Below are 24,627 nucleotides of genomic sequence, written 5' to 3'. Positions count from 1 at the left end.
ACTAAACCGCCTTCATGTCTTGGACACACTTTAACTGGTAGGTACCAACGGGAAAGCACCACTCGGATGAATAAACAATATCTTCTATAGGCAAATCTTAAATCTGTAACATTTTCATACTAAAAAGGAACTTTCAATATTCAACTTAAAGGCATTCTGAAGCTATAGTATTTATTTTATTTTTGTAGCCCATTACTAAGTTATTAAAATACACTTGACCAAATTTTTATAATAATCAAATAATAAATTATATTACACAGTAATGTGAACATGTGGCATGGCGTGTCATGAGGTCAGTAGATGTAACAATAAGGTTCACGGGTCAGATGTGTACGATCTATGAAGCAAGGAGCCGCGCACGTCGCTGCAATCAATACTCCACTTCAGCGACCTACCATACTAACATCACCCACTTTGCCCGCGCCCCTAGATATGGATCTTGCAATTTGCAAATCTAATTTATGCGGGAAATAACCTTGAGATCTTAGATTGGAGTTTTTTTATTCAAAACGGCTTCAATGATTATTGATTTTTAAGTTTGAATAAGTAACTAGTTACCTATATAATATTATCTCTTATCGGTAAAAAGTATTTGAGTTTGGTGTATTATCAGAAGTGAGTTTTTAAAAGGAGGAAATATAGTTTATAATATAGGTACCTAACTAACTATAATATTAATTAAGCGCCAAGTAGGTAATCACAATAACATTATAATTAATTGCTACAATAAAGTAAAATTTCAAGATGTTTACTTTCATGAAAATTGATTAATTATTTAAGTATGTACCTACATTATTGTAGTGCACATAAAAGAACAAATTACTCAAGTGAAAAATCAAAATCAAGATTGAATCTGAATGCGAGCCTCACGAGAGCATTTCCATATGATTTTTGTCTGGAAGGCCGGAGTGACGGTCCATGACAGGGCAGCTGGAGGGTGCGCGGCAGAGGAGGAGGCTTGATATTGACCTAGATGTTCATTCAGAGTTCGGTCGATGCGAAACTTGACATCTGCGCGTTCCTGCGTTTCGTATTTTTTAATTTAATGTACGTTTAATACGAGAGCTTTTAGTTCCTATTATATTAAAACATTCGATCATAATAATCGTTCACACGATCATGATATCATTTATCCCATTCACGCTCGTTTTTACCTGATCCCATACAGCAGTGTTATGTGGTGCGACTCGCGAGGCGATCGGCGGTTTCGGTGTGTTCAGCGCTCAAGTGTTTTCCGATAACATGCAAAACATGTATAATAATTTGAAAATTATATTGGAATAATAACATCATGGAATCAAGGAAACGTTCTAAAACATCTATCTCTACATTGACAAAAAATAAATCAGAAATGGATAATACGCACTCCGACGTGAGTATGTTATGTAATTTGTGTAGGTACTTTGGGTAAACGTTGAGGTAGGTTCAATGATTGAATAAAAAAAATATAAATCCCAATCTTTTCCATACAGTTTTAAAAATTTGTCTCAAAAATCAACAAGCGCAACAATATTTGAGAAATAAATATTTTTATCATTGCTGATTATATTATATCCATTTATTTTAATATTTTGAACTTGTAATGTTTTTAAAACGCTCACCTATTAGGCTATTTCTTTAATACATTTAAAATCGAGTACCTATCTATCTCGATATATCAAATATCGATTTTTTAAAGAATTCCCAAAGGCGACCTAATTAATTCAATTTGAAATTAAAATTCAACAGTGCAGTGAAGTGATGTTAAAAAAAGAAGAGCAAAACCAAGAAGAGACGGAACCTGAGCGAGGCAATTGGACGGGTCGATTTGATTTCCTTCTATCATTATTGGGATATAGCGTGGGATTAGGAAATGTATGGAGGTTCCCATATCTCTGCTATAATAACGGAGGAGGTAAGATATTATTTCTATTTACGATCTACATTTAAAAGCTGTTTTCTTTTATATTTATTTAATTTTTTCCGGATTTAAAAAGTTAAAATATATAAATAAATATTTACATTATACAATTTATTTAAAACAATGCTCTTAATTTCTTATTCCTTTTTATATATAGAGTTAGACAACATTTTAATTAGTGATTACGAATACAATAATGTACTAAGTAATCTACGATTTTACCGAACATGAAAAACTCTTTGTTCACTTTCTTTATTGTACCTATTCAAAAGTGAAATGCCGTGTTTAAGAAAATATTTTCAACAAAAAACAAGATTCTGTCGTAGTGCAAAGCACTTTACTTAATCGTCGGTTTGTGTTTCATTCGTATGAAAATTCTTTTCATAAACATGTGAGATTTAACCGCTTTGTATGTAAGGGTAGGTATTTAACGTACTCATTTTTAAACGGCCTCATCTCTATTAATTTCTAATATCCACGGTGCTTTACGAAAATTGTTTATTTATTGCTATTTTTATTCACTTATACGTAATTAGATAATATTTATTATTAATTTTAAACAAATGTAGGTACATATTCCATTATTCATCTAATTCTATGGGAATACAGAAACACATACAAAGAAATAAAATTATTAACTTTAATAGATTTGAAAATTAATGGCACTTAGATTACTACACATGAAAAGCCTTCCATCCGAAATTTTAGCCGTACCTACATAAAAGTATAAAATATTATAAATTATTCCGTGGTAACCACGTAAGTCTTAATTATTATCTCTACAACATCTACCTTAATTGATGTGAAAAATTATACTCACGTGTGACGGTTACCTAATAGGCTCTAACGAGGCAACGTTTATCTCCACGGTTCTAATTATTTCCAGCGATAAAATTAATGTTTATTAATATATAATACATAATAGTGAAGAATAGTGATGTAAGAAACATCTCAATATTATTGTACCTACTTATACTTTGTTTCAATTTTTAACTGGAACAAATTAGCACTCTGTATAATATGTAGAGATTTATTTATGAATATTATTTATGTACTAGCTTCCGCCCGCGACTCCGTCCGCGCGGATGTCGGTCTTCGCGTGGATGGTTTATTTCTCCATTCTGAGTAACTCTGACAATGACATCTTATAAATATCTATTGGACCCAAATACGGCTAGGCCTATAATAATACGCAACGTGTGTTCGCGGTTGTACAGAACAACGTCTATGGATAAAACTGAAAAATTAAGATTAAGATTTTTTCTACGTATTTTTCCAGGATAAAAAGTATCCTATTTTACGCCCAGGATAATAAGGTATAATTATACCAAGTTTCATCGAAATCAAACCGTTAGTTTTCACGTGATGTCTTCACATACAGACAGACAGACAGACAGACAGACAGACAAAAATTTTTTTAATCACATATTTGGGTTTGGTATCGATCCAGTAACACCCCCTGCTATTTATTTTTTCAATGTTTTCAATGTACAGAATTGACCCTTCTACAGATTTATTATATGTATGTATAGATGACGTAGAGTCTTAGAGATTAATATTTATTACCTGGTATGACTACCATCGCGTTAACTCTTAAATATTAAGGGGAAAACATTACTTTATTTATTTTTTGTTTAAGGTGCATTTCTCATCCCCTTCACGGTGATGCTTATAATTGCTGGTTTGCCGCTCATGTTCATGGAGTTATCTTTCGGCCAGTATGCAGCGCTGGGTCCTGTCGCAGTGTATAATAGATTTTGTCCATTGTTCCGTGGTCTTGGCTACGGAATGGTTATAGTTTCGTCCATAGTCATGTTGTACTACAATATCATCATAGCCTGGACTTTCTATTATATATACGTCTCCTTTGTAAGCATCTTTTATCAGCTGCCGTGGCAGAATTGTGACGCCGATTGGAGTACTGAATGTGAGTAGTTTCAATTGATATACATCTTACTATAAAACATATCCATAAGAATAAGATATCCTTAAATCTTTTAAAACTTGTGTTCTTTAAAAAATTCCGGAGTTGTTGACAAAAAATAATGTTACTATAATAAATATTCAGTTAACATAAATATGACTTAGTCTTTTGTGGGGAAAGCAAGAAACATTTTCCATTAATAACATTATATCAAATGAATTGAATTTCAATGTTAAAAAATATAAATAACACAGCGCACAATGCTACTGTGTGTAACTCATTCATTAAACGTATTTAATTACTTTTAGTTTGCTACTCGTACGAAGCAGCTGATGAATGTGAAGCGAAAAATGGAACTTATTACTTACGGCAATGTTTCAACCAAACCCAGGCTGTATTACATAACTTATCCGCTCTGGTTAACGTCACGTTGAGGCGACCACCCGCTGAAGAGTACTTCTCGTAAGAGCTTTTTTGTTCTTCAAACCGTCAACGTTTTAAAGTATTAATGCTCTTTTGTAGTAACTTACAAATGGTATTTAATTTTAGGCTGTTTTTATTTTAATTTCAATTTAATACGTCAATGAGTTAATTTTTGTAGTGTTCGTAATTTTCCATTTGGAGGGTACAAAAATAAATTCTTAAACGGTAAAATATATCGATTTTTATGATTAATACTTGCTTTATATTTTAGGAATCACGTACTTGGACTATCTTCAGGGATCCAACAGATAGGTGGTATACGCTGGAGCTTAGCTGCGTGCTTGTTTGCAGCATGGGTTATTGTCTTCCTTTGTTTGTGCAAAGGAGTGCAGTCATCGGGAAAGGTCACATTTTTTCATTGTATTAATTAGAAGCAATACATTTCATAACACTATGTGTAATCGGATGCGAAAGATTGATGATAGATGTTAGTTTGTCAATTACATAAAAAACTGAAAGGGTTTTGAACGAAATTTGGTAAAACATCCGTGATTATCAAAAAGGGATTTTCTTGAGGTACCACGTAAAAGTGGTCGTAAGGGGAACTTTGAAGTACATAACACTTGTTAGCTATAATCGCTTTTAACATGTAAAAAATAACTTTTTCCAACACTTCCAAAACCTTGACTAAATTATTTCCTTCTCAACCTTTAGGTACATTGTAAAATAAACAAATTATCAACATCTTTCTAGGTGGTTTACTTCACAGCGCTGTTTCCGTACGTGGTTCTGGTTATTTTGTTCTTCCGTGGCGTCACTCTACCGGGAGCTTCAACAGGGATTCTGTTTTATCTCACCCCTGATTTTAGTCAACTGGCTAATGCCCAGGTTAGAATAATCGACAGTTTTAACATTTAGCATAGAGGAAATTATGAAGCCAATGTGTATTATATGTACTGTTTTAGGTATGGGGTGACGCAGCAGTTCAAATATTCTTTGCTTTAAGTCCGGCTTGGGGTGGCTTGATTACGCTGTCATCTTACAATAAATTTTCAAATAACTGCTACCTGTAAGTATACCTGGTGAACGTATTCGCTTATAAGATGCTTGATAATGCAAGAGACTTTCTAAAAATATAGACGCTTTTGTTTCGTGTTAACGAGGTTTTGATGCATTTGACATTCCTTTACAGAGATTCTCTTATTGTCGCTGTGTCGAATATAGCGACCTCTTTTTTTGCGGGTTTGGTAATATTTTCTGTGATCGGGTTCCTTGCACACGAACTGCATGTGAGCGTAGACCGGGTGGTCGACCAGGGCGCGGGGTTAGCCTTCATCGTGTACCCCGAAGTGGTCACCCGCCTACCGCTCTCACCGCTTTGGTCCATTCTCTTCTTTTTTATGCTGTTGACTCTTGGACTTGATTCTCAGGTATTTTATATTTCAATTTTATTGCCTGATTTTCATTGATGAGTTTTTTTATTATTATTGTAGGTATAGTTTTTTTTCTAAGCCTAGATCTTATCTAATTCCATCAGATTTAATATGCTAAGCTCATTTTCTAAATTTAAATATATTTCGAATACCTGACCAGAGTTTCGTAAAACAAGTGCTTTATTTTCAGTTTGCGTTGATGGAGACAGTGACAACCGCTATACTAGATAGGTTCCCAAACTTTAGGGAGAGGAAAGTGTGGGTTGTATTAACTGTAGCAGTTTTTGGCTATCTCGGCGGTCTTATATTCACCACTAACGTAAGTAGCTCTATGCATACTATAATGTAGCTTATTTTGTACTGGCAAAACCTTCTGTTTGCATCCATCGCCGGTGATAGCAGTTCATGATGGTCTCGAGCCATATACTTTTTCACCCCACTCTGTTAGATAAATTTTATTACATATTTGCTGTAACAAATATATTTATATTTTCTACAGGTAAAGTTCGTATTGCTCTATTTAGTTAAACAAATGGTAGGTATTTATGCAGTCCTTGCCGTCCGGTGGTTAGAGCAATTTCTTCTTCTTCATGTACCCCGCATTAAACATTAAAAACTACGTTAATATATGTTTCCTATAAAAAAGACACCAACATAATTTATACTTTTTCAGGACATTTTTCCCGACTTGGATTTTATGACATTTTTCGATTATCGTAATCGGTTTTATTCAAAATTATAAATTGGAAATTTTCAGAGCGGAATGTATTGGTTGCAATTAATGGACAAATATGCGGCTAATTGGTCTGTGTTGATAATTGCTATTGGCGAGTGTATTCTGATTGCGTGGATCTATGGGGCTGAGAAATTCTGCCATGACATTGAGCGGATGATTGGCCGTCAATCCAAGACTTGGCTATGCTTCTGGAGTACCATGTGGAGAGGTATTACGCCAGCCGCTTTAATTGTGAGTAAAAAATATTCTTACGTATTTATAGCAAAAGGCTATTTTAATTGTATTTTAATACTTTTAGGTTATACAGATAAGAGGTGTTACGTATTTTTATTTTTTATTATATTTTATACATTTCCTTTTGAATAATATGTATTGCAAAAGTTTTAGATCAAAAATACTATAAAGAAAGTATTTTAAAAAAGATGTGCTTATGCGTATACAATTTATGTTTTCTAATTTTCCCATTTAATTCCAGTTCATACTGGCATTTAACTGGATTGAATATAAGCCCGCAACATATGGGCATTATGTATATCCGATGTGGGCGGATGCGGTCGGTTGGATCATCGGGATGTTGCCCATACTTGTTGTGGTTTTGATGGCGATTGACAAGATTTGCACTGGCCCTGACGATCTTACTATTATGCAGGTATGTATTTTGTTGGTCGTAAGCGACGGATGTTCTTAGTTTGCTAGCGTGTCTGTTGTTGTTAGTGTGTTGTTTTTGAGGTTCAAGTAACCTTTTTTAAAATTATAATTGTTTAACACGTTTAATCTATCAGCCTTACGATATAATTTGTTAGAAAAATCTGTGTTTAGAAGCAGAAGAATATTTTTTACCTTTATAACCAAACTTTTATAACATTTTTTTATAATAAACTAGATTTCCGCAGGCGGCTTCGCCCGCGTTTTCAAAGGAAAACCCGCATAGTTCCCGTTCCCGTGGGATTTCCGGGATAAAACCTATCCTATGTGTTATTCTGATGTATAAGCTATATTGTGGTAAAGTTTCATTCAAATCCATTCAGTAGTTTTTACGTGAAAGAGTAACAAACATCCATACATCCATACATCCATACTTACAAACTTTCGCCTTTATAATAGTAGTAGGATAGTTATCTCGTAACGAATACGTGACGATATATTTACTGACCTACTTCATTGTTCTATATGGCTATTTGAGGTCAAATAAATTCGCAGAAAGCGCGTTTCCTCTCGCAACCGACGGACGAATGGGGTCCAGCACAGCGCAGTACCGCGGTACTCCCCGGTGAGACCGAACTGTCCCCCCCCGTGCTGCTGCTGCACGGCCGCCACGTGCTGCGCGAACGAGGCGCTTGACCCCCACAGGCTTTTCCGCTCGCTGTTATGCGAAAGGTATAATCGACCTTATTATATAGGTCTTAAGGTGTGAAATAGAATACAGGTGCCGTACTTGTCTGTAAAGAAAATTGAATATGGGATAGGATGTGTGTGACGTGCTGTGAAGGATTGCGCTTTAATATTTAAAAATTAGATTCATTTCACGCTAAATGAAATTTGAAATTCGTTTGATCTGCCTTAAGACGTCTGTTTAATTTAACTTTGTTTGTTATACATGCCTATATTTAGAATTTCTTATTGCAGACATCTAAAGATACTGGGGACACAATGTCTATAAACAGCGGAGTGGAAAATGATATCAGAAAGTCTGATATAAGTGCAAAGAAGAGAAATTCAATTAAGAAGAAAGTTCAGAACTTCAGTCAGTCAGAGTCTGACGATACTGCTCTCGTTCCATTACTACAGACGTACAAAGATAAACCTGAAATTGCCAAACAAGGTGCCAAATATTCACTGTCGAAAACAAAGACTGATTCAATAAATGAAGAAGAAGAATATATTCTTAAAAATAAAGACAAAGACATTGAGAGCGGGAAGTTATGCAAGTCTGTTACGACAGTGCAAAATATATCAACAAGTGTTTTCAATGAGCGTAGTAAAATTTTAGATTCCGTTATAGTTTGTAGTTCGACAACTCATGTTTTTGGAAGCACAAGCATGACTTCATCTTGTAGTACAACAAGAAACTCCTTACTTATTGAAATGAATGATAAACCATCTAACAGTGTCAATACAAATGCTTTAATTTTCACAACTGCAAAGATTCATGCAGATAGTCAACCTAAAACAATGGACTCCACTCAGGTATCCGCTACTCCAATATTATCAACTGCCGAAAGTAATTTAATTAGAGCTGATGTAACACCCGTTTTAAGTAATGCTTCAACTAAAGCTGATTTTATCAAAAGTAGTAATTTTAAAACGGTTATATCTACAAATGAACCAACATCTAAAGTAAATTCAAGTCTATCTGGACAAATGACAAATGAAACTAAAAAAGTCATTGAAAAATCACCAACAAACAAGTTTGATGACAAGATATTAGAAAAAGATATTAAGAACTTGTCCAAAACGCTTGCCAGTGCAGTATCAACGCCTTTACCTACATATTTCTACACAGGTATTCCTAGAGAACAAAGTAATCAGATGAAAAATAAATCTGGTGATGATACTGCAAGCATAACGAAAACAGACTCGCAAAAAACTAAAGATGAGTTTAAAATAAATTCAAAAATAATGAACGACAATAAAAAATCGACAGATACAAAACTAGAAAGTACAAGTAGCTTAAAAAAATTACAGCGTCAGAAACACGCAGCCGTTGAAGAAACAAATTGCTCAAATATGTCACAATCGGAAAATAAAAAAATAAATACTGAAAGGTCGGAAGAAAAACCGATAAAAACGAAAGATACACCGAATACGAACCCTTCAAAAACTAATGGTTCAATCCAAACTTTAAAAAGAACTACGCTTTCAACAGTTCAAACGAAAATCGTAAAAACTAGTCCAATGGCATGTGCATCTGGAACGGAAAAGATTGCTACTATTTCCACAGCAGCACCGGTTTCTAAGTCAGTGACAACGGTTAAATCTATTAACACTGGTGCAATTAGTTCAAATAAAGAATCTTCGTCCAATATTTCCTCATTATCAAAACCCTCTAGCGATGCTAAAGGGCCTGGACCAGGGTCATCAAAAGCAATGTCAACTGTAACATTAATTTCTACTTCTAAAGATGCTAAGGATGAAACTAAAGATCTTGTAACAAAAACACCAATAACAACTTTAACTGCCAGTACTTCTACACAACCATTTAGCTCTTCTAAATTAGCAAAAACTAGTTCCGTATCTAAGATCGATAATGCTACTAAATCTCCCCCACCGACATCGGCCAGTAAAATACCCACTTCACTCAGTAAAACAATAACAAGCAATAAAACAAAATCCAATTCAAGCATGGAAAATCAAAGCTTGAATTTGAAACAATCTTCTGTTGCATCTACATCGAGTAGTAATATTCCAGTAAGTACGCCATTATACATCGTTGCAACTTCAAAAACAAAAATTGGAGGTACGCCTACGTCGAACACTGCAGGCATTTCCAAAGCACAAACTGATAAGTCTGTGACTCAGGTTATTTCCACAGTGAGAACAACCCCAACAGCTATTAGTAAACCTGCGGCTTCAACGTCAGGGATTGATTCAAAGGCAATCGATTCAAAACTTAAACCAACTACATCCAAATCAAGTCTCAAAAAATAAATAGTTCATATCAATAAATTGAAATTTTAAATAACGTAGGTATAAAACATCTAAATAGGTAAAAATATTTCGGGATACATAGGTACAATCGACATAAAAAGTTCGTGGTTCTCGTAAAATTGATTTTCTCGGTGACACGGGAGATTAAACAAATTTATTTTTTCTTAATATCAAAATTATACAGTATTATTTGCTCACTTAGGTTATTCATAAAGGAATTGAGTGTAAAAAAATAAATTTAAGATTATTATTAAAAAAAAAATTTGCCGGTGTAACTGTGCTATAAATACTTGAAAAGTAATTTGCATGGCCATCTTGAAGATAGGGGTGCTAAAATAATATTTTTCATAGACAATATTATGGGTATTGGGTATTGCTATTTTTCAATTTTTGATAACTTTAGAGACAATTAATTAATTTCGTCTCATACAGCGTCAATTTCAGAAATTGTTTTAAAATATTTTATTCCTGGTCCTATAATCAATTTTATTAAAATATATTTAATTGAGTCAAATAATAATAATAATGATTACATTAAAAAAATCATGATGAGAGAATATTAAGAACGCAGGGTAGTTACAGATAATAGCAATTTGAAAATAATCTTTTTTGGAAAATTTTATTATAAAGGTTTAAAAAAATACTTTACGTTTATTATCTTATCATTAGCGTATTTTACTTCTTTGACCTTTTAATGTACCTTAATATAAATATAAAATTAAATATTAATACATTTTTGACAATTTTTATTAACTTTCTGATTAATTTAGATTTTTATTCAATTTACAAGTAGTAAAAATATATAATATTATCTACCTAATTCATAATTTCGTATATATGATTTATATGGAATGAATTTGTTTGCTGAATGTTCTGCGTATGTAATAATTTTAAATCAATTCATGTACAAAATTAAAACATTACCACACATAACCTAATCTAGGTACCAATAATAACATATCCAATAGTTCCACATGAAATGTAGATATGTAATGGAAAATAACGTAGGATCTTTCGCTTGTTTGTTTTTAGGTAAAGTAGTAGCTTTAAGCTGATAATATACTTTAGAGTTCGTCCGTTTAGTATAGTTTTCGTAATCCGTCTAATCCTGCTCATATTGATGTATTCTACACTGATTCGAGATTTGTTGTGTGTTGTCTTGCGGCTGTACGTAATTTTAGATCCATAATTTAAACACGGTATTAGTTTATTTGCATCGGGTTACCTTCATAAGCGTAAATTTAAATTTATAAAAATATCTATTGGTAATAAAGACCCAAGTATAAATCAAAATATCAAATCAAGCGCTCTCCTAGTTTCAAGATTTTTTCTGGTAACTACTATTTTTTTGGCTTATTTGATATTGTTAAATTAAAAATGCGTGACAAGAAGTTTTTATCTACTTATTTCAATACTAATTTAACTTAAACACATTTTGCAGACAAACTCAAACATTTATTTATTCAATTAGACTTTTACTTATTGTTCAATAGTTGGTAACTAGTTATGCATAAATTATATTATTGAGTTTAATTAATTTTTATATCCATTTACCGATATTTTGTGTAAATTTACTTATGTACTTCTATAGGTAAATGTCTTCACTTACACTACTTTTACTTTTATATGCACAATGAAAAAAAAACAAAGTACTGAAAATTAATCGCTAAACTCAATGGACACTTGCAATAAATTTAGACTGACCATGGTATTCAAACTACGACTTAAGGTTTATCTCTACATTATTTTTCAGTAAATTATTACTATTTAATTATGTTAATGAAAAGAATATTATAACGTTTAGATTTTAGATGCCCCGCTTCACCGACTAAGAAATTATAAACATATATTAAAAAAAAAACAAATTTGTGAGGAAGCTCCTTTCTTTTTCAACTACTTACGAGGTCTTCAAGAGTCAAAGTTGAAGACTTGATTTCGGTCATAATATGTTGTGATTTTTTTAAAGATAGATACCGTTTATGCAGTTTATGTTATTAATTAAAAGAATGAAAGTCGACAATGTACAATAATAATCAACATAAATTCCTAATTTATATGCTACTACTTAATTACTTAGAGATTTATATAATTAATTATTTATTAAATCAATAATATTTTTATATTTAACATTTTATATAATTTCAAGTTCCTATTTATTTGAAACCTAATTTAAAGGAAATGTTGAAAATTTTAAATCCTTTACAGAATTGTTATTTATTCACGGATACATAGTATTTTTATTTGTTTATTGTAAACACAAGTTTATAATAATTACTATTTAATAAAACTATATAATTTGTCTTTTTTATAGAAGTTATTATTTGTCGTAGTTTATTCATATTCAGAAGAAATTCAAAATGAAAATTTAATCAATTTACGATGGAGTACAACGTAGAGACAGTCTTGTTATATTTAGTATCTAGAATAAAACATAGGAAATTTTCAATGTAGAACTTCGTAAATTTACTAAATGGGTACTTAGGGCCATTAGACGTAGAAAAAAAATACGTTTTTTTTGCAGTTTATCTACTAATACTTTAGTAATATACGTATTTTCATTTTAATAGCGGAGCTTAAATCTTTGAGCACTGCATAATATAATATTTAATTACATATATTGTGAAATTAATACCTTATATTGCTATCGTGAAAACTTTTCAAACTGTTTTAAATGTGTGTTATATATCAATAAGTTTCATTTTTAATTAAAAATTAGCTTCATAATGACATGAAACCTTAATGAAACTGTCTCGAAATATTATTGTAAATGTATAGTTACCTAATAAAATAATTTCAATTAAAACAATTGCATATAGGTACCTACACAGGTACCTTAACCACTTCTATTTTTAAAGTCACTTTAGAATTTTAGACTTGTCGTTTAGATGTTATAACATTTTAGACTGTACGTTGTAAGGAATCATTAGATACTTAAAGCGATTGTTTATTTATAATTTTAGATAAATTTATTTTGATAAATGAAATGTTTAATCCCGTTATGTTTTTATACCTTTTACAAACAAAACATTTGTTATTAAAAATAGGTACTTAGTGATGTATGTTATGTTTTAAACAAAAATAAATATTTTAAATGTCTGTACGTTTCAACAAAAAAAAAACACTTGCCAACAGTTTTTGAGATTGTTGCGATAGGTGTGTTAAACAATTCCACATGTTGAAAATGAAGAAGATAATAATAAGAAATTCCAATCTGTAATCCCACCGATTTTAAATAGGTAATTAAAAACTCTCGTCAGGGTTACAAAATATTGTATTTTAAATTTTAATTTTTTTAATACGTGGCTTCTTTTAAAACGTTCATGAGGTTTCGTATACCGATACATTGCGATGTTTCATGATATATACGTACATTATCCAGCATCAATTTATATGCCTAATATTAGAATTGTTGTTAAACTTGATGTATTTTAGAAAATTATTGAATTAATCGATGTTATATAGATGTTTACTGTACATATAGACATAAATCAAGCCGAAGTATGAAGTTCTGAATGATAGAGAAGGCTGTATTTTTGGGTGATATTTTAGAAAGAGGAGGCCAGCATATCTTTGATACCATTATTTGACAAAAAGGATGGGAAAGCATAGGAATACATATGTACTTATTTAGAAATGATGTGATAATTATGCATTTAGTTCTAGTGTTGTTGTGCTATTAATAAAATATGTTTAAATTTTTTCGTTGTTTTAATAATCATTTTTTTTCATAAATACCATTTAAAAAAGGGCTGATGGAAATTTTGAAATTTAGCTGGGCGGTGCAATTATGTATGCACTAGGCATGCTTTTTTCATTTTTGCCATAACATACCTATTTAAATACCAAAATTGTTTTTCTCATTTTATGGTCAAAAAATTAGATCTGAGAATTCTTTGAAATACCTGTGATGCAATTTTTTTTGTCAAATATTTTATACCTCTGTATACTTTTATATCAAAAACAAGAGCCAAATCAAGGACGTGATATTGACATAAAATGTAACAACAGTTATCTACATGTTCGACATGATATATTAGCTTCAAATTAAATCAGTAAAGCGAAGGCTTTACGGTGGAATGTGACGTCGAAGTTCGAACTTTCTTCCATTGCCTGTATTTTACCATTCGTGTCGTTTCGGTGTGCGGAGCGCACGCTTCGCGGGTAGTGCTCGCTCGTTGATCCATCACCAGCCGGCTCATTGTCGCTATAAACCAACCGTGACTTTGTTCTCCAATCCGTAACGTCAACACGTGAAACATTCTTACATTTTTCAAATAGTGAAAGAGTGAAAGAAATACGACAATATCAGTGAAATGGCATGCTGATCACCATAATGTTTAGTTTTGTTAATTCACACTGTTGATGCAGGGAACGCTGGAAACATCTCAAACAAGCTTAAGGTGTGTTTTTTTCTTTATTAATTAAGTAAATTACGAGATTATGTAAAATGAATTTCACTTATTACAAATAGGTGAATAAAGGTGTGAACTTAGCATTGTTTTAACGGTGTTAGGTAATAATGGCTAGTTTTGTTCCGACCGCGTTAAGTTTCACTTGAGATTTAGATGTTATCATATGATAATAAGCTGATATTGTCATTCTATCTATTTCAGTCAAGCAAATCCATGATATTCCAATCTAAGGTTATTTTATTTTCAGTAGAATTTACTTAATTTTCACTTACTTTGTACTAAGTATAAAGTGGGAGGTCTTATGAATATTTTTGTGAGGATTGCGATACTAAGTAAGTAGGTATAAGTTGTATACGTAGTATATTATTATTAGTCTGTGGTATAAGATTAAATTGTTTTAAAAAATATGAAGGTATTGAACATGATAACCATTAACTATATAAAACTAGTGGCAAAATAAAATAAATATTTGTAAAAGAGGGTAGTCAGATTGATGTTCCTGGATAAAAAAAATAAACCTAAAACCCTAATTTCAGAAATACGATATACTTAGTTATATTCATATATTTTATGAAGTATAAATACATTTTTTACATAAATATTTAGTGTACCACAATAAGCGTAAAATGTCACTACTTTTTCATAGTAATTTTTTAAATGTGCATTGACAAAAGGTGAACTTAAACCCAACTCCCCAAGTGCATCTTTTAATTTATTAATTATTATTTATTTAACACTTTATTGTGAAATAAACCAGGTACATAAAATAACAATTTACAATAAACAAACATAACAAAGCACAAAGGGCGGCCTTATCACTATGCAGTGATTTCTGCCAATATTACCCATGCTACTACTTAGCAAATTAAATTGATGTTTGCTGTGAAATATTTTGCCTGAGTGCGCTGGTATGTAAAGATCATTGACCAACTGTTTCCAATTTTACGGGTAAGTTAACAACCAAAATAAGTTTATTTAGCAATGGGATATTTAAAGTCAATAATTCGCTTTAATCGGAGTATAAGGAGCATTTATTTTTAATTTCATTTCTCTTATCGGTATACATGGCCGTGTGAACAGAAACTTCCACATCTTGCTCGGCAGCTCACTTTCCATCCATTCATGGCATCATCAGCTTTTTCAAACGATTTCTTTCGGCCTTCTTAACACTGTATGTCGTGCTTGTTCAGATATTACCAGCTTTCATATTGGTTTCATCTTTCACCCGTCTCTCGGCTATAAAAATCTTGTTTAGTTTCATTTACGCTAAAAAAAGTGAATCAATTATATAGGTTCCGCGTAATGCGAGGAATTTACCTTTTCCAATAAAGACGTTTGAGTTTAAGACAATCTTATCTAGATATAATAAAAATGAAACCAAATCTGTTGCCAAGCAAATTCAAGAACGGCTCAACCAATTTGGCTATTTTTTCTCTTTTTTGTTAAGGCACAAGAAAGGTCCTTATGGAGAGAAAACACGAAAAAGGGGAAGTAGGGCAGAATAACGTCTGCTAGTGCAGCTAGTACCTACATAGTTAAATAATATATGTGCTTTTGTTCATTGTTCACACTCCATTTCCTATAAGAATAATTTATAGAGTCCACCTAACTTTTACTTACCTAACGTATTTGACCTTAAGTAAGTGGATTACCTAGCCATTGTAGGATTGAATTCTTAGGTATGTATCCTAGGAAGGTTAACGACTTCTTAAGGACGTCTCATAACAAAAGACAATTCAAGTACGTAACTTATTACTTTCTTGAGCAGTACCTATAATTATGTAATTTCTGATAATTTAGTATAATTAATAAGGATTTACAAAATTAAATCTGCAATGGTACGTCTTAGTTTTAAAGGAAGCTGTGAACTTTTACCGGTTAACTAAATAACGGACGTAATTTGATTTCACATATGGAAGGACGACTTTATGAAGCAATGCCTTCCTTTATTACGTTAGTGTTAATAATTATTAATTATTAGGTAATATTACATCAAAAGATTTGGAAAGTCAGTCAGTCAATAAAAATAGCTCTTAAAATCAATAATGATAGTAGGTATAATTAATTAACTATTAAGTCGAAGCAGCAGGTACAGTTAATATATTGCTCTACTATGAGACCTCTGTTAATTCAGCGCCGTTATTCTGATACCGATTCATAGTGATTAACTTTCAAAAATTGTAGAAAATCAATTTTACTGCTCAACTTAACGCTGATCGAAAAATAAACAGTTGATTTTTTATTATTTATGATGTAGTCTTAATTGTTTTGAAGAAACTAAATTCAATCATAGTTATAAATTGTAATATAATTAATTTAATTCAGATGTAGTTAATTGAAGTGAAACTTCTTAATCGGGGTTGGAAAAAAAATTAGTGTAAGATTTTTTCGATACGCGTGACATTTTTCCGTTACGCGCCATCTTTTTCTTATCCCTACCACGCGTGATTCGACGTTTTTCTGTAAAGTTGTATTTATAGTAAATTATTTTTTGAAAAATAAGGTCATAAAGAAGTTTCACTTCTTACGTGTGTACACTAGTACACGCACACATTTTTTATTGTCTATTCTTTTCTGATTTTTCAAAGTAACTACCTAAATAATCAAAATTTAACATTCGTTTTGTGTTCTTTAATAATAATGACAGCAACGTCGACACACCCAATGTTTTTCTTCAGTCATAACCGTAAGGGCGCTTGTGCACTACAAGGAATTTTACTGTCCGGCATTCCGATTTTTTACGGTCCGGTGTGGCATGAAAAAACCGATGAATTGCTTGTGCACCTGTCCGTCTTTACTCGGATCAGTGCGGTACAGTTCAAGGAAGTTTGGCGGTATAATGCTATCATAAATGATTGTTTTTGTATTTTACAAGAAACGAGTAAAAAATATAGAAGGTGAAATATTATATTACTTCGTTATAATAAAAAGTAAAGTTCCGTAAGAGATTTAAAATGCGTGTTTCACTTATTTATTTTAATCGGTGACGAGGAGCTAATTAAGCTATTCCCACTTGAACTTTAACTTACCAACACTTAGATAATAATTATAGGTCAATGCTTGGTCAATGTATATAAAATAACAATACCGACTTCTCAAATCTCATTGCCAACTAAAAGAAAGTAAAACAAGAGCTTGCTTGTAAAAACAGTAAAATCCAAGCAAGTGGGCATTCGAAAACAATTATACCTACAGCGACTCGTAGACACAAAAAACCATCCGGAATAGGGAAAAGTAAAATGTCGGACAGTAAAATTACGTATAGTGCACAAGCTAGTATATACCTAGATTAATGGCGTGCCATACCGGACCGTAAAAAATCGGAATGCCGGACCGTAAAATTCCTTGTAGTGGACAAACGCCCTAACATTAAGTTGAAGTCACATTAGTATGATGTTTACATAATTACAGTAATCTTATCATACGTTTCTTTTCCATTTCGTCATTCAATCATAGTAAACAATTACTGGTTTTTGGCTTAATATTACAGATTTTAGCAAAGACGAAAAATTTGAACGCAAACACAAAGGCATTGCTCAGGTGTTCGGAGATGTGAACCCACGATTACGTAAAGAAGCGTGTGACGTAGTATCGTTCCACCTCTATCATTCCCATTGCATTCCTATAAAGGACAGACCAATCAGCAATAATTCTTTATTTACGAGCTACGGTAGGTACTTGTAAACCTTGGCGATATAAACCATCTTTAGAAAATATAGAGAAACAAAACAATCTCTTTTTGCCTTTCAGTATGCGAGCCTAATAGCATATATGTATTATGTTCTCGTATAATGCAGGTAGCGTCTTCGTTGTTGAGAATATAAATTTGTTTTACTGTTCTCTCTCCTGTAAAATTTCTACGGAATGTATAATTAAATATTCAAAACCTCCTTGCAATTTTCTAATGTGCCTACCCAATTTTGAGATATTTTCTTGAATGAATATCGAATATCGATCAGTTCAAAGAATCTTTCATAAGCCTGTGGGGATCAAATCATCCAGGTGGCTAAGGGACGTGATCACGTGAACTCGTATCTATGAATAGCATCGCAGGCTCGCGGAGAGCCCGGCTCAGAGGTCGGACGCGGTTAATTGACGGCGAGGCGGCGCGCCCGGTTTGACCGCCGCTTATTTTATGGCATTTCTAACTAAACGCCCCGGGTTTTTCCCATTCGCGAATAATTCATGAATTTCTGTAATATTTAAATCATACCGCGTAGTTTTTCATTTGTGTTTAACTTCAAAAAAGGAGTTTTCAATTCGACTGTATTTTTTTTTTCTTGGGTTTTTTTTACTTCAGAAAGTTCTGACGACTGGAGTTCCGAGTTCCGACTGGGTGAAGTGATTTTGATGATTCTTTTTTACTTCTTAATTCTTTATGTGATATCGAGCTGTAAATCTTAAATTCCTTGAATTTAAAAGAGCATTTAAGACTGGTTGACATATTATTGATCGTTACCGTTACTCATTAATATATTTTGCATTTGCAATCTATTTTTTATAACCGACTTCAAAAAAAAAGGAGGAGGTTATTGTAGTATTGTTTATTAATTTATGATTTCTAATAACCGTACTCCTTTTACGTCTGCGTTGTGTTATTTTTATTTTTAAATAATTGGACATTAAATAAAAAAGGGGGAAACAGGTACAACCTCTTCTTTCTAAATTGAATATAATATATTATTAGGTATGTATACCTACTTAGGTTTATTTTTTTCGCAAAATAAGTACTTACCTCAACATTTATCATAAATTATAATGTCATGAACTCTTAATAATTGCTATTGCTAGGTACGTATTGATAAATTTATTTTATTTATTACACTTTATTGTAATACATACACTTAAAAATAGGAAACAATAAAAAGAAAATATGGTACAAGAAAGATGTAGTACAATCGGCGGCCTTATCACTAAGCAGTGATCTCTGCCAGGCAACCAAACGGTAAAAAAGCGAAATATTTAGTAAATAAAATTTTGGAAATAAAATTAGAATTTAAATATAAACATGAAAATGAAAAAAAAGTAACTATGATAGGTACTTACACAAAAAGTACATTATATTATGCACATATAAATAACTAAACATACATGTATAATAACTATACTATAAATAACCTTACATAATATATATACAATATATGTATTATAATAGAAAAATAAATAAATAATTAATGATAATACATACATAAAACTACATAAAGTATAAAAAATATATTCTATAATACTAATAAATGTAAATACATATAATAAATATACTATTCCGAATTAAAGGCTGATAAAAAGAAATGTTTCCGAACAAGGTTTTTAAATGAGGGTAAAGAGGGAGCAAGTCTTATCTTTAGTGGTAAGGAGTTCCATAGCTTAACAGCAGTGGCAGTAAAAGAATCACCAAAGAAGTGTGTGTGTCGAGATGGGGTACACAAAATAAGTCTGTCAACGGATCGTAGTGAATAGTTTTCACAGTGTAGAAATGAAAAGTTATTCTTAAGGTAGGAAGGAGTGATAGGATCGAAAAGGATACGGTATAATAATTGAAGGTAATGGAGATTACGTCGCATGCGAATGGGGAGCCACTTGAGACGTCTACGATATAAAGATACATGGTCGAATTTCCGAAGGCCAAAGATAAATCGTATTAGAAGATTTTGTAGACGCTCAAGTTTCTCCATGCTCTCAACTGTAAGGTCAGGAAAGCACGCATCCGCGTAATCGAGGATAGGGAAAAGGAGGGATTGCGCTAACATAATTTTTGTTGGAATTGGCAAAAAGTTTCGCAGACGCCGTAGAGAACCACATGCAGCGTACACCTTTCGACTTATCTCTTGTATGTGATGAGACCAGGAAAGTGTTTGGTCAAAGGTAACACCTAAATTTTTAACAACTTTGCTATATGGGATGGTAACACCACCAAGTATGATACTAGGCAAAGCACCCCAGTCAATTTCAGAGATGAGATACGGACTTCCTATAATGATGACTTGACTTTTTGCAGGATTGATTTTAAGACCGTACTCATCGCACCATTTGACCACAGTTGCAAGCTCAGCGTTGGTAAAATGAATAGCACTAGGTAAGTTAGTAACGGATGCCTGGGTATAAATTTGCAAGTCGTCAGCATACATATGGTAGAGCGAAGATAAACGAGATGTTAGAGAATTTATAAAAATAGAAAAAAGGAGAGGTGACAACACGCCACCCTGCGGCACACCGGCTGTGACAGCGGCCCAAGAAGAGTGAGTTTCACCCATAAGGACGCGCTGCCGTCGGCCACGCAGGTAGTTATGAAACCAGTCAATCACCGAAGTTGGGATGTTAATCAAACGCAGCAAACTCAGCAGTATGTCAAAATCAACGGTGTTAAAAGCATTGCTGAAATCGAGAAGAGTGAGAACTGTGAGCTTCTTATTATCCATCCCTGCACGAATGTCGTCTGCTACCTTGACTAGAGCCGTAGTGGTGCTATGACCGGAGCGGAACCCAGATTGAAAAGGACTCAGGATATTATTTAGGTTAAGGAAAGTGGTTAATTGTTGATGGATAAGGCGCTCTAAGACCTTTGACAGGAACGGTAAAATAGAAATAGGGCGGTAGTCGGATAATAATTTGGGATTGGACTTTTTAGGTAAAGGTATAATATGAGCAGATTTCCAACATTCAGGGAAGGTTCCAGAAGAAAGAGAGAAATTGAGGATATGTGTAATGGTAGGGATAATTATATCGAGGATAGGAATAAGCATTCTACGACTCACAAGATCACAGCCGGCAGCGTTAGAGGTGATGGATAATATGCTTTTCTTAACATCACAATCGGTGAGTTGACTAAAACAGAACGGAGGAAATTCTGGAGCTGGAAGTGAAGAAAGGTTATCTAAAGTGAGTTGCTTTAAAGTATTATTAATATTAACTGCAGATGAAAAATGTTGATTTAAAAGATCTATATTAACGTTAGAAGAGGTTTGAAGGGGTGATTTACCAACTCCCAGGCATTTTAGAAAGTTCCATATTTTGAGGTTGTCGCCGTTCTCGACAGATGCGTGAATATGGCGTCGTTGTGCGTCTCTACACAATATGTTGCAACGATTACGTATTGATTTGTATTTTTCCCTGGCATCGTCTGTTTTAGCAGATTTGTATTTGGCCTTTGCTCTAGTCTTCCTGTTTAAGAGAGATTTAAGGTCCGGTGATATCCAAGGAGCTGGTGTATGTTTTCTCTTAACAGGTCGAGAAGGCGCGTGTTTATCATATAAGCTAATAATAAGGTTATTAAATAAGGTAATCTTCCTATCAACGGTCTCGGCATCGACGATACCCTGCCAATCACAGCTTTTAGCATCAGCAGATAGCTGACTAAGATCAATTCCAGCAAAATTACGCAGCATGACTTTGGAGGGTTTAAATTTGGGAGGACGAAGGTTATAGGACACATAGATGAGGTCATGGAAGGAAAAGGCATCGGCAGGACATTGACCGTGCTTAGATACAAAATAAGGAGAAGAGACAATAAGCAAATCAAGGAGAGAGGGGTTACAGCCGGGAAAGAAATGGGTATGGTAATTTAGTATTGTACATGAAAAATTTTAAAACATGTGTACGCTGTGAGGTGCAGAAAGCAGCTCTTTTTGGTCTAACGGTAATTTGAGTGTGTTTTGTTGGTGTCATGCTACCGCTGCATTAGCCGGAAATTAGGAATCCCTTCAAAGCATGTCGCCCAGCGCCCTGTTTTTGTTTTGTATCCTAGCAGTATTGATCGGTCGATTTCTTTGGTTATACCTACACAAACAGCTTACCAAAGTAAAGAAAGCAATCTTTAATAATTTTAAAGTGCTGAGATTAGTGGAAAAACTTGCCATAGTTATGTAAATAAAGTGTACTTAGTGTTCTTAGTATTGACATCATATCTTCAAGTATTTATATAGGTAGGTATGTACTTTTATGTATCCACTTTTGGCACCATAAGAAAGTGATAGCGCGACATACCGTCTAATTTCTTAAACCCTTTCCATTAGACTTGTAGGTAGGTATATTTATTCAATAACTTATAATATAACCTTTGAAGATAATAATTGTATACCTGTATCGTAATATATTTTGCAATCTAATATTTAACAAATAGCCAATGTGCGGATCAGGCCATTGCTCTTAGCTTGGATTGGACTAAGAGAAAAAAAACAGGGAACAGTTGTCGGCCGGGTAGAAGGGGATTCACGGCTGAGCGGGCACGTACCACCTGCGTTAGACATTACCGGAGAATTATACTGCAGGCCCTCTTATCAGACTTTTAATGGTATACCACCAATATGCATAGAAAAAACAATGTTTTTGAGTGTTATAAATATCATTATATGAAATGAATAAATAGGTTATCAAAATTCAGTAGTGTAGAAGCTACTTGTATTAACTTTCTTAAATTACTTGTCGTCCCGGCATGTACCCATTTTAATTATAACGATTGCTTTACTAAATATGTATAACCTAGAGGGGAGTGTAATATAAAATAAAAATAAAGTAAACAAACAAGCTATTCTGTCTATAAACTAACTATTGAATAAAAAACGTTAAAAACTTTCTCTTTCGAAATTTGAAATGTTTGTGTCTAGCAAATAATAAAACGCGGCGAATTAATTGGCCAATATACTCATAACAAGTGACATATCACACTAGCGGATTGCGAGCGGTTTCAAAGCGGAGCGGGTGCGCAACGAATACGTTGCGGTTGCGCAGCGAATTCGTTGCGGACGCGTGGCAGATGCGCAACGTTTACGTCGCAGTCATGTACACTCATTAACAAAATGGAATCCGTGCTGGTTGTTACTTATAACTTGTGATAGTATAATAATTATGAGATCATTATTTTTTACGAGTTTCATAACATGTTAATGTTTAGGGTATTGTTTTATCTATTAAATCTTGGTCGAAATGCAATCAGATAACTTAATTGCTCATTAAGAAAGTTCATTAGTGAAATAAATGTTAAAGCTCCTTAACTAAAACAGGGCTATCTTATTATTAGATAAATAGCAGTGAATAGAAAATTTTATCAAGCAACCAGCAACTCACTATCACTTTGCTCATAATTAGGTTCACAAAATCTCTTTATAACATACGTTGCTATGGGAGAGATTATACTGGTCAGTCGTTACATACTTTTGGAATGTATGGTACATTCTAAAAGTCCTAGTAATTCAATTTTATAGCACCTTTTTTTAACAACTCCAGTTGTTATTACATCTTTAGTTAACTGTTAAGTAAGTGCATTTCCACAGTACGGTTAAAAAATTGAGTGCTACAGAAACGATGGAAATATTGAATGGAAGTTAGGCAAGGCGGAAGGGCTGGCTTTTGTGCGAGAGTATACAAAATGACGCGTCCGCAACGAATTCGCTGCGCAACCGCGGCGTGTTCGTTGCGCGCCCGCAACGTATTCGTTGCGCACCCGCTCCGCTTTGAAACCGCTCGCAATCCGCTAGTGTGATATGGCAGTATTTACCGACAGATAAGTGAGATTTGAGTAGATTATGTAATTTTGTATTTTCAATACAATTGAAACTTTCCTAATAAATTAAACGCTATCTAACGGTAGGTACTTACTACTTCATAAGCGTCAGATTAATATCTGAGGATAAGGAAAAAGACGAAGTAGTACACTTTACACCTACTTACTAGCGTAGATCAGACCCATGTGAGTTTCTATCTGATGTCCTATGGAGCCAATTGTCTCATGTAAATATTTTATTAAAGCTAACATTTAGTTTTTCAAAATCCAATACCACTTGCTCACCCATACCAACCAACTTTGCTTCGAACCTAGAAGAATAAAAATTACTGCCTTCTTTCTCATTGATGAGATGATGTTATTCCTATATACCTGTAAATTTACAAAATTAAAAAGAAAACCATGGTTGAAATATCAATTCCGATATAATTGATCTAATATAGAGACAAGGAAATAAAATTTTCCAGTTTTTATTGTTTTCCTTCTAATTTATGTAACCGTTGTTGTGTATAAATCGGTGGTCAAATATTTAACAATCGACAGTATATCTAACTTAGTGATTTAAAGTTAGGCAATGTTGAAAATATCACTAGTGGGCAGACCACTCCACTGAATTCCAAGGCTCTATAATAAACTTGTTTTTGGTTTGACTCTA

General features: G+C 33.0%; 2 protein-coding genes and 1 long non-coding RNA gene across 5 annotated transcripts in view; all 3 read left to right on the top strand.

The window, feature by feature from the left end:
- Positions 1 to 797: 797 nt before the first annotated feature.
- Positions 798 to 13,762, top strand: LOC149482322 (sodium- and chloride-dependent glycine transporter 1-like). 2 transcript variants are annotated; one of them, XM_089703757.1, is made up of 13 exons: positions 798 to 1,372; positions 1,729 to 1,894; positions 3,540 to 3,827; positions 4,133 to 4,286; positions 4,519 to 4,651; positions 5,001 to 5,135; positions 5,213 to 5,316; positions 5,440 to 5,677; positions 5,871 to 5,999; positions 6,438 to 6,647; positions 6,892 to 7,065; positions 7,617 to 7,793; positions 8,043 to 8,177. In XM_089703757.1, exons 1-12 carry the CDS (start codon positions 1,292 to 1,294, stop codon positions 7,755 to 7,757), a joined length of 1,953 nt encoding a protein of 650 aa, XP_089559883.1. In that variant the 5' UTR covers positions 798 to 1,291; the 3' UTR covers positions 7,758 to 7,793; positions 8,043 to 8,177. The 2 variants fall into 2 exon arrangements, with proteins under 2 accessions (XP_089559883.1, XP_089559882.1); XM_089703756.1 differs by lacking the exons at positions 798 to 1,372; positions 1,729 to 1,894; positions 3,540 to 3,827; ... (6 more) ...; positions 6,438 to 6,647; positions 6,892 to 7,065 and having other exon boundaries at positions 7,654 to 7,793; positions 8,043 to 13,762.
- A 416-nt stretch (positions 13,763 to 14,178) lies between these two features.
- The window catches only part of LOC149482319 (uncharacterized), a 37,580-nt gene continuing 27,131 nt past the window's right edge, over positions 14,179 to 24,627 (top strand). For both annotated transcript variants that reach the window (XM_089704545.1, XM_089704544.1), the window contains exon 1: positions 14,179 to 14,464. In XM_089704545.1, the coding sequence (XP_089560671.1) occupies positions 14,427 to 14,464 (38 nt within the window). In that variant the 5' untranslated portion in view covers positions 14,179 to 14,426. The remainder of the gene's footprint in view (positions 14,465 to 24,627) is intronic.
- Positions 15,332 to 16,317, top strand: LOC149482321 (uncharacterized). The gene is made up of 2 exons (XR_016316694.1): positions 15,332 to 15,861; positions 15,931 to 16,317. It is a non-coding gene; the product is annotated as an uncharacterized LOC149482321 (long non-coding RNA).

This window comes from Colias philodice, chromosome 15, assembly GCF_061535455.1.
Source record: "Colias philodice isolate Cphi_HAF_F1 chromosome 15, ilColPhil1 Martin Lab GWU primary, whole genome shotgun sequence".
NCBI classification, from domain to species: Eukaryota; Metazoa; Arthropoda; class Insecta; order Lepidoptera; family Pieridae; genus Colias; species Colias philodice.
The sequence above is the reverse complement of the archived record's forward strand: the minus strand, read 5'-3'. Positions and strand labels throughout refer to the sequence as shown.